Source organism: Microcaecilia unicolor, chromosome 7, assembly GCF_901765095.1.
Source record: "Microcaecilia unicolor chromosome 7, aMicUni1.1, whole genome shotgun sequence".
Classification (NCBI taxonomy): Eukaryota; Metazoa; Chordata; class Amphibia; order Gymnophiona; family Siphonopidae; genus Microcaecilia; species Microcaecilia unicolor.
The window spans coordinates 116,572,736-116,585,624 of record NC_044037.1 but is presented as its reverse complement, the minus strand read 5'-3'; the positions used below and the strand labels follow the sequence as shown (position 1 = coordinate 116,585,624).

Below are 12,889 nucleotides of genomic sequence, written 5' to 3'. Positions count from 1 at the left end.
CAACAAACACAGCAAGAACTGAAAGACTTAAAAGCCACTACTGAGGCATTGATAACATATAAATCTTTGGTACATAAGAAGATAGAACAAATAGAAAATTTTAATAGACGCCTGAACTTGAGAAGGGAAAATTAGGTTCTTACCTTGGTAATTTTCTTTCCTTTAGTCACAGCAGATGAATCCATTAACTGATGGGTTGTATCTGCCTACCAGCAGGTGGAGCTAGAGAACACTGAAAGACCATAGTGCCTCTAGGACGGCTAGCCCCAACTGCCTTCAGTATTTGAGATTTCCAAAGCAGAGTGAACCATAAAGGTAGAATAATAAACTTTCCTCACAGCGAACAATCGCCCCATAACAGGAACATCAAAGGAGGGACGATCTCAACCTTCTGTAGTAGATCATCATGTAGAAATTCTAATAACTGTTTTCCAACTTATCCCAATGAGATTTACATCTGCATGAAAGATCTGAACTAAAAACAAAGTTAGACAGGGAGGGATCATGGATTCATCTGCTGTGACTAAAGGAAAGAAAATTACCAAGGTAAGAACCTAATTTTCCCTTCCTTGTCATCAGCAGCAGATGAATCCATTAACTGATGGGATGTACAAAAGCAATCCCTACTTAGGGTGGGAACAGGCCACACCACGAGCCAATACTTGAGCTCCAAAAACAGCATCCTGCTTCACTGCAACATCCAGCCTGTAATGCTGGGCAAAAGAGAGCTGAGAAGCCCAAGTAGCCGCACTACAGATCTCTTGAAGAGAGAGTGCACCCGTTTCAGCCCACAAGGAGGAGATGGCTCTCGTGGAATGCGCCTTAAACGCTTCAGGCGGAGCTCGACCTGAAAGCAGATACGCAGCAAAAATGACTTCCTTGAGCCAACGGGCTATAGTGGTCTTAGACGCTGGACCTCCACGCTGAGGACCTGACAACAAGACAAAAAGTGATCAGAATCTTGAAGTCATTTGACATCTGTAGATACTGCAACAGCGCTCTGCGGACATCCAGAAGATGTAACTGCCCAAAGGAGTCTGGGAACTCTTCCCTAGAAAAGGAAGGGAGAAAAATGGGCTGGTTCAGGTGAAACGCTGAAACCACCTTAGGCAGGAAGGAAGGCACTGTACGTACCGTTACTCCGGACTCCGAGAATAGCAGAAAAGGGTCCCGACAGGACAGCGCCTGTAGCTCAGACACGCGTCTAGCCGATGTCATGGCCACCAAAAAAACTGTCTTGAGTCACATCCTTCTCCGAAGCTCGCTTAAGCAGCTCGAAGGGCGAACACTGAAGAGCCTTCAACACTAGCCCCAGGTCGGACAGGGCAACCGGACAGGAGGACAGAGCCTAAGCACCCCTCTGAGAAATCTGGCAATGTCCGGATGAGCAGCAAGGGACAAGCCAGCGACCTTCCCTCGACAGCATGATAATGCTGCCACTTGCACCCACAGGGAATTGTAAGCCAGACCTTTTTGTAAGCCCTCTTGCAAAAAGTCCAGCACAGTTGAGACTGTAGCTCATGTGGGTGTGATCGCCTTTGAAACACCCCACGCCTCAAATTTGCACCAGACCCGAGCATAAGCTGCAGAGATGGACCGCTTGCAGGCCTGCAAGACAGTGGAGATGACCTTATTAGAGTAACCCTCGTCTCTCAATTGCGCCCTCTCAATAGCCAGGCCGTAAGACCAAATCGGCAGGGATCATCCATAGTCACCGGACCCTGAACCAACAGGTTTGGCACCAGGGCCAAATGCACCGGCGCGTCCACCAACATCCGGTGGAGATCCGCATACCACAGACATCATGGCCAATCTGGAGCGATGAAAATCACCAGACCTCGGTGCTGTTGAATCCGCAATAGGACGCGTCCTATCAAGGGCCAAGGAGGGAACACATACAGGAGGCCCGCGGGCAAAGGTTGAGCCAAGGCATCCAACCCCGCCGAGTGAGGCTCTCTCCTTCTGCTGAAAAAGCGAGGTACTTTGGCGTTTGCACTTGATGCTATTAGATCCATTCCGAGTGTCTCCCCCATTTGGTACAATCTGAAGAAAAACTTCTTCTGCCAGTTCCCATTCCACCGGGTCGATTTGATGCCTGCTGAGAAAATCGGCTTGCACGTTGCTCTAAACCTGCTATGTGAGCTGCTGACAGAAGCTGCAGGTGGAGCTCGGCCCAGTGGCAAATCTTAGCAGCCTCCGCGGCCAGGGCCCTGCACTGAGTGCTGCCCTGGCGATTTATGTATGCTGTTGTGTTGTCTGACAGAACCCGGACAGCAAGCCCCTTCAGAGTCTTTTGAAAGGCCATAAGAGCCTGGAATATCGCTCTCAGTTCCCAGCGATTGATGGACCACCCCGCTTCCACGGGTGTCCACAGACCCTGAGCATAGCTTCCCTGGCAATGCGCTCCCCAACCGACAAGCCTGGCATCTGTTATCACCAGGCACCAGGAAGGAAGCGCCAGAGGCATTCCTTAGTGCAGCATCCTGTCGGAGAGTCACCACTCCAAACTGAGCCGGGCCGCAGGAAGCAACGTTAGTCTGCGTTGATATTGGGACATCGGAGATCATTGTTGAAGCAGGGCAATCTGCAGAGGCCTCATATGCGCTCTCGCCCAAGGCACCACCTCCAAAGGTGGTCATCATCGACCACAGCAGCTGGACGAAGTCCCAAGCTCGCAGGCAAGGCATCCGCAGGAGCTGATGGACCCGATTCTGAAGCTTGCACCGCCTTTGGTCGGGGAGAAAGACCAACCCCGATGCCGTGTTGAACCGGACCCCCAAATACTCGAGAGACTGAGAGGGGGGTCAGATGACTTTTGGGTATATTGACCACCCAGCCTAGCGCCTGCAGGACTGCCACCACTCTGGCTGTGGTAAGACGACTCTGTTGCCGAGTCCGCTCTGATGAGCCAGTCGTCGAGATATGGGTGAACTCTGATACCCTCTCGCCTGAGACAGGCAGCTACTACCACCATTACCTTGGAAAAGGTACGGGGAGCTGTGGCTAGGCCAAAAGGCAAGGCCTGAAACTGGAAATGCTTTCCCAACACTGCAAAGCGGAGGAACCGCTGGTGTGGAGGCCAGATAGAAATGTGCAAATAAGCTTCTTTTAGGTCCAGAAACGTGAGAAACTCTCCTGGCTGTACCGCCGCAATAACGGCGCGCAGGGTTTCCATGCGAAAATGTCATACTCTGAGAGCCTCATTTACTCTTCGTAAGTCAAGGATCAGCCTGAAAGACCCGCTTTTTCGAAGCACGACAAAATAAATGGAATAGCAGCCGCAGCTGCATTCTCTGTGAAGCACTGGGATCACCGCTCCGAGGTGCAGCAAGACTTGTAAGGTCTCCTCTACCGCCGCCCGTTTTAAGGCAATGCCGCATCAGGATTCCACAAACACGTCTCTCACAGGGGCATCGAATTCCATTCAGTAACCTTCTCTGATCAAGTCCAGGACTCACTGATCCAAGGTAATCTTGGCCCACTCCTCTAGAAAAATGGAAAGACGTCCTCCTATTGCAGGCAAGGAGTGGACCGGCGTCCCATCATTGTGGAGGAGGCCCCTGAACCGGCCCCTGTGGAACGTTTGTCCGAGCGAAAGGAGTTCCTCTGCTGAAAATGGGCACGTTGAGAAAACCCAGCAGAGCGCCCCGGGTGATAACTTCGAGCTTCACGGAAGCGAGGTCTGGAAGAAGAGGGAAACACGGAACCCTTGGAAGAAGGCCTCGGCCTATCCTCAGGTAACCTCTGGGGTTTATATTCCCCCAGATCTTTCACAATCTTCTCCAATTCCTCTCCAAATAACTAACGATTTTGCCTTTAAATCTCTGCCGAAATGCAACGGAAGTGCTCAGTACAATTCTGGAGACCACACCTTGGAAAGGATATCTGATTGTTGCTGATCCAGAAGCAGCTTCTTTCATTGTTAACAGTCTTCACTGTAGAGCACAGAGAAAGATTTAAAAGATGAAAAGTGTGGTTTCCAGGTTACTGTCCTGACATGAAGACGGGTGTTTTAGCTCCTATAAACTAGTTAGGAATGTATTAAAAGTTATTAATATTAATAAAATAAACTGATTTTTAACTTTTACTTCTATGCATTAAAGATCTAAAATGCACCCTGACAGAAAAGTAGCTAAATATATGATGATGACATTTAAGTACCTCCAAGGTATAAATGAACAGGAAGGTCCTCTGAATGGTAATGGAGACATTGAAATGTGTCATGGAATAAAAATGAAAAAGGTAATTTTATAAGGAAACATATTGTTACAGAAATGATGGAACAGCCTCCTAAGTGGTGGCAAAAAGAACAGATCTGTATTTAAGAAAGTAGAGAGAACATCTTGAGGGAGAGGAAAAAAACTAGAGTGGAGCAGGTGGTATGATGGGCAGATTACATAGGCTATATAGTTTATACCATCATATTCTATGCTTCTGTTCCTTCACAAATAACTTATTTAATTTGTCTTTTGACCACCACCACACATTAAGGATTTTAACTTATAATTCATAAGGATTCCAAGATCATTTCCCTAGGTGCTGAATCCCAATACCAAGTAGTGCATCTATTATCAGGATTATTTTTTCCCTTCATGCACTTTTCCACATAATATTTAAAATTGATATACTTAGTTCCTTAGTCTGTCAATGTTCTTTTGCAGTTCCTCAAGGTCTACTTATATTTTAATTATATAGAATATTTTTTCTGCAAACTTCAAATCTGATCACTTTCTTCCAATCAATGAGTATGTCAAACACTAATCCCTGTACAGATCCATGGGGTGCTCCACCATTTTTCTCTCTCCACTGGAAAAAGAAGACCATTAAATCCTATTTGGTCATCCCTCTCCACTGATCAAGGAGGAAAAAAAAAAAAACACATCATCCTCACAAGTGACAAGCACAAGTTATAGTTTATTTGTGCCTACTATACCATCCAAGCTAACTTGCAGATATGGGCAGTTTACAGGCTAAAAACAGAAAATTCAGAAAAGAGCTATGATATTTGATGGGATAGACCAACGTTTTTCAACCAGCGTGCCGAGGTACACTGGTGTGCCGCAGCTGGTACAAAGCTGTGCCATGGGAGTCGAGGGTCATTTATTAGTAGAGCCAGCTTAATTTGTGCCAGAAAGCAGTGTACCTTTTAAAAAAAAAAAAGTTTCCTTCTCTCTAGGAGTCAGTGCCAGCAAGCAGCAATTCATACAGTGTGCTTGCATCAACTTTGGAGCCTTCTCTCTAATGCAACTTCCTGCTTCCACATAAGTAGGAAGTTATGTCTGAGAGAGGGCTCCAGGGTTGGAACAGCATTTATGAATCGCTGCTTGCTGCTACCAACCACTGGAGACGTGAAAACTTTTAATAGGTAGATTTGTTTTTTTTTGGGGGGGGGGGGGGGAATGGTCAGGACAAGGGAAGATGCCTGGCCACTGGCTGGAGAGGAAACAGGAGGGAGAGATACTGGACTATTTGTGAGGATGGAGGAGAGGGTGGAAGACAAGGTAAATGCTGGACTATTTAGTGGGGGGTAGGGTAGGAGGTAAAATTCTGGACCATTTGTGAAGGTGTGAATTTTAGTGCCATGTAAGTGTGCCGTGAGATGACAATCTCTGGGATAGACAGTTATCACTCGGCAATACCACAGTCAAAGATGAAGGGTAAATACAGGAGATGGGGAAGGCAAGGATGACAGTATATAGTGCAAGGACCAAGGGGATGGGAGGATTTAACAGTGAGATGACAACCCAACTCTTCCAATCTTTAAGTAATTAATTGAAAGCATGTTTGAACAGTCAGAAGACTCAGAAATAAGTTGAAGAGGAGAGGTGACAGGACCAATCCTTGTGGCACACTGAACGTTAAAGGGCGTGGAGAAGCTGTAGAAGATGTAACCTTATAAGAATGATTATAAAAAAAAAAAAAAAAAAAAAAAAAAGAGAGAGCGAGAGAGAGAAGTAAACCATGCCAGGACAGTTCCACCAACACCTAAGGAGGATAGGTGCACCAATAGAAGATTATTTATTTTATTTATTGCATTTGTATCCCACATTTTCCCACCTATCTGTAGGCTCATTATGATTTTACCAGATTGAATATAGCTCAGTATTGTAGTGTGGCCTAAATCCAGATTGTCTAGGGTGGAGAGGAAGAGTTTTACTACTAAAAGTGGACAGTTAAGTACACACAGTATTTTCCAAAACTTCAGAAAGAAAATACAGACTGGATACAGGCCAGTAATGAGTAGGAACTTTAAGAGGGGATGTACTACTGCAGATATCCAGGATGCAGGTATTATCCCTGAGGAGAGACTGGTCTTAATTACTTGGAGAATCCTAGGTAACAGGTCAAGCTCAGGGATTGTTAACCAGGTAGATGGAAATGGATCAAGGGGGCAGATAGCAGGATGCATAGATTTCATTGTTTTGGATAAGGAGAAAAGAGACTTTCTGAAAAGTTGTCCATTAGGTTGATCTTAGTATGGAAGGAGGGGCAGACGTATCGAGTGACTAGAGTTTGTTGAAGCCAAGACTGAAGGAAAAGAGGGAGTGGGTGAGATGTTGGACTTTAGAGGAACAGTAATGCAAAAGAATAGAGATGCAGACGCATCACTCGGGTGGGAAGTTATGGAAAATAGAAAAAAGTTCTTTAAGGTGGCTAGATTTTCCTTTTGTTCAGATGAAAATTATAGTCTCTGATTAAACAAAAACTCAGTAGGTCTACATTAGATTTAGAACTTAGCCATCTGCGTTCTGCCCTACGGAGCTGTCTTTTTAATAAGTGTAAACCACCATGATACCATGGTTGCCTACGTGAAGTTGATGTAGAATGGAGTGGTTTCAATAGGGCAACTGCATCTAAAGCAGAGGATAGCGTAAAGTGTAGGCTATCGGCCATGTTGGCCCCTCTTTAAATGCTAGAGCAGCAGGCCAAAAAACAGGGAAGCCAGGTTTTAAATACCACGGATACTCCTTGCAGTATTAGGCAAGTCACTTGTTCTTGATTGCCTCTGATACAAACTCAGGAGCCAATGCAGCTTTCTGCTGCAAATCAAAAGCATTGGCACACATCTGCAAGTGTGCTGAAATGTAATTCTGCTCATTAAATAGCATCACAAAAATTTTACAGTGATATTACAAACTCAGGGGCCAATGCAGAAAGCTGCAAAACAAAAGCCTTGACATACATCTACAAATGTGCTGAAGTGTAACTCTACTCATTAAATATCAGCATCACAAAATCTTTACAATGATATTTATGTGCACAACGATCACCTCCTGTCTGTCTTACAAAATTCAAAGTACCGTTATACTCACACAAAAAAAAAAAAAAAAAGAAGCTGGCATTAAATCCTCACAGATACTCGGGGCCGGTCTTAGGCAGAGACGTCCAAGGCGGCCGCATAGGGCCCCGCGCCTAAGGGGGCCCCGCACAGCGCGCCTGAACTGTGCTCGCCTCGGACGACGACCGCATCATTCATGATGATCCCGCGGCTCAGCCGCTCTGCTCCCGCCACCACTGGGGCGGCACCCACCCCCGGCTTGGGCCCGCTGAGCCCGCCGTCAGCTCCCGAGTCCCCGGACCCCGGCGACAGTAACTTTGCAGCAAGCCAGGCAGCGACAGCCCAGCCCCCGACAGACAAGTTGCAGCACGATGGCTCACCTCCAGGCTCCAGCTTTTCACTTCCCGCTCAATGTCCCGCCTTCTGATGAGGTATTTCCTGTTTCCGCGAGGGCGGGAGTCACTGAGTGGGAAAAGCTGGAGCCTTGTCCGAGGTGGTGAGCCATCATCGCTGACTATGGTGCAAGCGAGAGCGTGTGCAGACTCGGTGGAGCCGAGCGAGCAAAGCAACAGACAGGGCTGCCTACAACAGTTGTGCCAATCCATTAAGGCAGGCAGCAAGCCAGGTATGATGATAGCTTTTTTTCTATAGGAAGAACCTTTTTGAATTAAAGTACTGTCTGTCTCTGTAGTGGTGGTTTGAAATGTTTCAACTGTATGTCCACCATTTTGTCAAATGTTTTGCCTGCCTGGGACCCTTGCTTCCAGTGAGCAGAGCCACAGTAGTCCCCTTCTTCCCCTTTTCAGTCCCTGCCCACCTTTACCCATAGATATCCTTTTAATCATCTTTTACCTCCCTTCTTCAATGCACCTTAATTTTATTAATTCTTCCTTCTGAGCCTTACTCATCCTCCCCTAAGTGGTCCCATATGCCTCCCCAGGGTTCACCCAAGTCTCACCTGTACTCCACTACACCTCAGTCACCCTCCACCCTCCCAGTATCATTCATTCTCTCACTAGTGCTGCCACACATCCCCATCTATCTTCCTCCCTTAGTTCTCTCCCACTCCAGATCCTGTTATCCTTTCCTAATATTTATGTCCAAGCCTCTCATCTCCCCAGTAGCCTGTATTACAGCCTTAGTCATCCTTGCTGCAGTGCTCCCCTAACTTACTACTACTACTACTACTACTAGTACTACTTAACTTCATTCATCCTTCTGCTCTCACTCATCGTGTTTCCCCTATTGTTAGTCACTTAATTTCTCCACTACTTCACCAGGTATCTCCCTTCTACTCTCCACAACCAGTGGCTCTCCCCTCTTCACCTCCCTCCAGCATCTCTCCCTATCCCTCTATGTCCAGTATCACCCATCTCTCTTTTTGTCTCCATGTCCACTGTTTCCTGGCGTTTCTGTCCTATTCCCTTGCACCCCTGGTGGTCTAGTACCTTCTCTACGGTCCCTATTTCATCATATGGCCTCAGCATGCCCCTCACACCATCTCCCCTCCAAATGGGGCCAGCCCTATCACTTAGGCGATTGCCTCAGACAGCAGCAGTACAATCACCATGGCTACCTTCGCCTGTCTCTCAGGTTCCAGTACAATAATCTTATCAATGGGGTGGAGCTAGGGTGGGGCCCCACCAAATTGGTCTGCACAGGGCCCCGCACTTGCTAAGACCGGCCCTGCAGATACTACTATAGAACAACAAATTTTCTAGAAGCGCTCATGCCTGGCATTCAAGTTCCTGTGTTGTTTAATAAATTCTGCGGTTTTGTGGAGTGTTAACTTCTGCACAACCCCGTTTTCTGCATCATGCACCTGGGTCCCCGAAGCTCCAGCGCTAAAACCAATAGCACAAGAACACGGAAACCTTGCCCTCCAATACTCAAAGCAAATGAAGATCAAATTTTATTCAAACTAGTAAACCAAAAGCTAGGGGAGCATGTGCACATTGGTGCAGTTCTTCTGTGTTTTTAAATATAAGCTTTTCAAACACTAGCTCGTATTTAAGAGCAGAATGATAAGCGCCAATACATGTTTCACTTTTGTTTTTGCTGGGACTCACACATCTTTCTCTCTCATTATCAGCGCTTAGGCTTGCTTCACTTCCAAAACAACACAAAACCAGCAGTTTAAGGTTGGAAATTCAGAAGAAACTCTCTCCTCAAAACCTCCAAAGTCACCGAGCTGTCAGTATATTTTTGCAGTTTAAAAAACAGCATTTTTTTCTGTACTATCTGAGCTTTGGGCGGAAATGCCAAGTAACCTGTTTAACTTCCTTTTAAATACAATTTACGACCATCATTGCATTGGCATTCACATCGATACCTGCGCTAGAGCCCTCTGAACATTCTGCACACTGACTACGGCGCTAATCGGCTTTAACGCTGGCATTAGATTTTGAGAAGCGGACCCCTGGAAAGCTAAACATAGACATCACACAAACTGCCTGCATCCATCTGTCCTAGCTTTCTGCATTGGCCCCTCAGACTATAAGCCCTCTGGGGACTGGGAAATACCTTTTGCAAACCTAAAAGTAATTAGCCTTCAGCTACTGCTAAAAAATGCTTGAGCTAAATACAAATACACACCCCTCCACCATTTTATAAATATCTTCCCTCCCACTTTTCATGGTGGTGTGAGATTTTTTCGCCACCCCAATCATCCCTGTCTCACCTCCAAAGCCTCCAGACTGACGAAGCTGGCTATAGCAAAGCCATCAATGATCTCCTCTTCACAAGAGCTGGCTGCGTCTTTCCGTCGCCGACGCGGTGGCCTCGGTCGGATCGCGCCGCTGGGTACTGTGCTCTGCTCCCGTTCCGAGCCTGATGAAGCGGAAACGGCAAGGGCACTCCTGGCTGGATTTACTCCCAGCAGTAACCCTGATGCCAGCTGTTGTGGTTGACCTAACAGCGGCGGAGTCTGGGTACTTATCCGCCTCCTATCGCGATCCCGCTGGGACTTGGAACGACGCTGTTGACGGACATTGCCCCGGCTACAGGCAGCGGCCTCCATAGTCTTTCTGTTTGTACGTGTGTCTATATATGTGTATGTGTGTGTTCAGGGGGCCTCCGTCTTACGTCACTTTCCGGATCCTCCCCCTGTGCTCCTGTCACCCAGCAGACCGCATTTCCCAAGCCCGCCTCCTAGTCTCGCTGCTATAGGCCCTACAAAAAATCCCCGACCTCTTTTGATTGGATCATGCCACGCACCAAATTAGTCAAAAGCTCTCTCTTCCTCTCCCTACCCGTGAGCATGCTCCAATTGGTCGACATTCAGTGTGCTTCACTTCTCGCGTTCCGATTGGTGAAACGTAACCATCAGCGTTCTCTCTAGGACGGATGAAGAAGCTACACCACTATCCCTTTAAAAAAAAAAAAAAATTTAAAGCAACACAGACTTTAAAAGGCCATTTAAATGACTCCAACATACATAGCCTACAAAGAGGGTCTTTCCACCTAGGCCATTTTAAAATCTGGCTATTTTATCACTAAAAAAACAACAAAGTAATTTTAAAACGGTTCTTTGCAGCTCGCTCATGATCAAGCCACGCCCCGTCTTCTATGCAAAAAAAAAAAAACTATAAGAATAATAGCAATAAACTTCAGAGCGCCGCGAGGGGAGATAACAGCCTGTCTTCCATTACAGGAAAGAAGGAAAAAAATTGGTGACAGGAAAAAAATGTCACCCGACAAAAACAAACAATACCACCGACCTTCAAAATCTTGAACGGATGAAGAGAACTCGGCAGTTCACGCAAAACCGATGTGTTAACCGTTGTAATTGTTTTATCCCCTCTTCATCTACTATTTGGCGCGCGCGTAGCCCCACCTCTGCTTTTATCTTTCGCCTCGCTCGCACCGGGTTTAGATTGGAGAGACTTGGAAGTGAATGTGGAAACAGAGTAGGGGACAACGAGCATTAGCGGTTGGTGGAACGTGAGAGACGCTGTTGTACGCCTGGCAATTTCATCCAATCAGAAACGTTGCGATCCTGTTCTCACTCCCGTGCGGCGTGCGCAATAAACTTAAAGCTCTGGTTCTAGACAAGATATTTTCCTCACTAAAAATACTTCTCAGGATGTTGGGGGGAAATGGAACACAGCACCAGTCAATTCAGTCTTGATTCTATCTCGTTGATTGTAGTTGTGTTTTTTTTTTTGGGGGGGGGGGAGGGAGATGTTTTTGTTTTTACCATTTACTTTCTAAGGAAATATTCCAGCTAAGAGGCCTTTTTACTGATCTGCGTTCATAGTAACATAGTAGATAACGGCAGAAAAAGACCTGCATGGTCCATCCAGTCTGCCCAACAAGATAAACTCATATGTGCTACTTTTTGTGTATACCTTACCTTGATTGCATTCATAGGAGCCAAATTTTCAAAATGATTGGGGGTGCTGAATTTTTTTTACAGGTGGTGCATTCCCCTCCCCTCCCCTCCCTCCAAGTTCCAGGCCCTCCCGTCTGAGTTCCAGGCCTGCCCTCCCTCCGATTTCCATGCCAGCCCACCCTCCCTCCCTCCGAGTTCCAGGCCCGCCCTCCCCTCCCCTTCCTCTCTCCGAGTTCCAGGCCCGCCCTCCCCTCCCTCCAAGTTCCAGCCCCCTCCCTCCCTCTCCCTCCTCCGAGTTCCAGGCCCCCACTCTCCTCCAAGTGCCAGTCCCAATCCCAGCCTGACCTCTTCTCCCACAACAGTCCTCCGTCCTCGCCTTCCTGAAGTCCAGAATTTAAAACTCATCTTACCTCGGGTCCCAGCAGCAATGAAAGGCGAGCAGGCTCGGTGCTTCAGCCTTCCCTTTTCTCTCAGCTCATTTCTTGTTTCCGCAAGGACGGGACCAGAGCTGAGAGAGAAGGGAAGGCAGAAGCACCAAGCCTGCTCGCCTTTCACTGCTGCTGCCGGGACCCTGAGGTAAGATGAGTTTTAAATTCTGGGCGGCATGCAGGAAGGCAAGGGCGGAGGACTGTTGATGGAGAAGAGAGGGGGGCAGGTCGGGCTGGCTGGGAACTTCCGCCGTCAAAATATTGGGGTATCCACAGCACCCACGGAGTCGGCACCTGTGATTGCGTTAGTCCTAACACATGCCTAAAGCAGCTTAAAATAGCATACCGTGGGACGCATATAGGTGCCCTGTAGTAAGCTCCATTATAGCGCATTCATTCCATGCACTAAAAAATGTTTCAGTTTTTTGGGAGGGGTGTGTCAGGGAGGCGCTAATGTAATGTAATCAGCAAGCTATATTGTCATAAGCTAACTGGTTGGCACAGGATTACAGCATGAGCCCTTACAACCTACAACATGGGTTGGCTGGTTAGCGGTAACTCTCCGAGGACAAGCAGGCTTATCTATTCTCACAAGTGGGTGACGCCGACTCGCTTTACCAGGACTTATAAAAAGTATAAGTAGAACTTTGGGGAGCATGAGACATGCTCCACCGTGCATGCACCTATGCCTTCCCACCCGCCACGAGAACACGGTCTCAGTTCTTTTTCTACCACAGTGAGAAGAGGACATGTTTTTAACCATTTTCTCACAACGCTCCTTCGTTTGGTCGCTTTTAGGCGTTGACTTCGGCCTGGAATTTTCCCTTCGTTTTTTGCCGTGACTTGCCC

The 12,889-nt window shown here is 47.2% G+C and overlaps 1 protein-coding gene across 1 annotated transcript in view; it reads right to left on the bottom strand.

Annotated features, from left to right (window-relative positions):
* Positions 1-10,821, bottom strand: part of FBRS (fibrosin) — a 592,459-nt gene extending 581,638 nt beyond the window's left edge. Inside the window, exon 1 of the mRNA XM_030209049.1 lies at positions 9,960-10,821. Coding sequence (XP_030064909.1) covers positions 9,960-10,298 — 339 coding nt within the window. The 5' untranslated portion in view covers positions 10,299-10,821. The remainder of the gene's footprint in view (positions 1-9,959) is intronic.
* Positions 10,822-12,889: the final 2,068 nt, after the last annotated feature.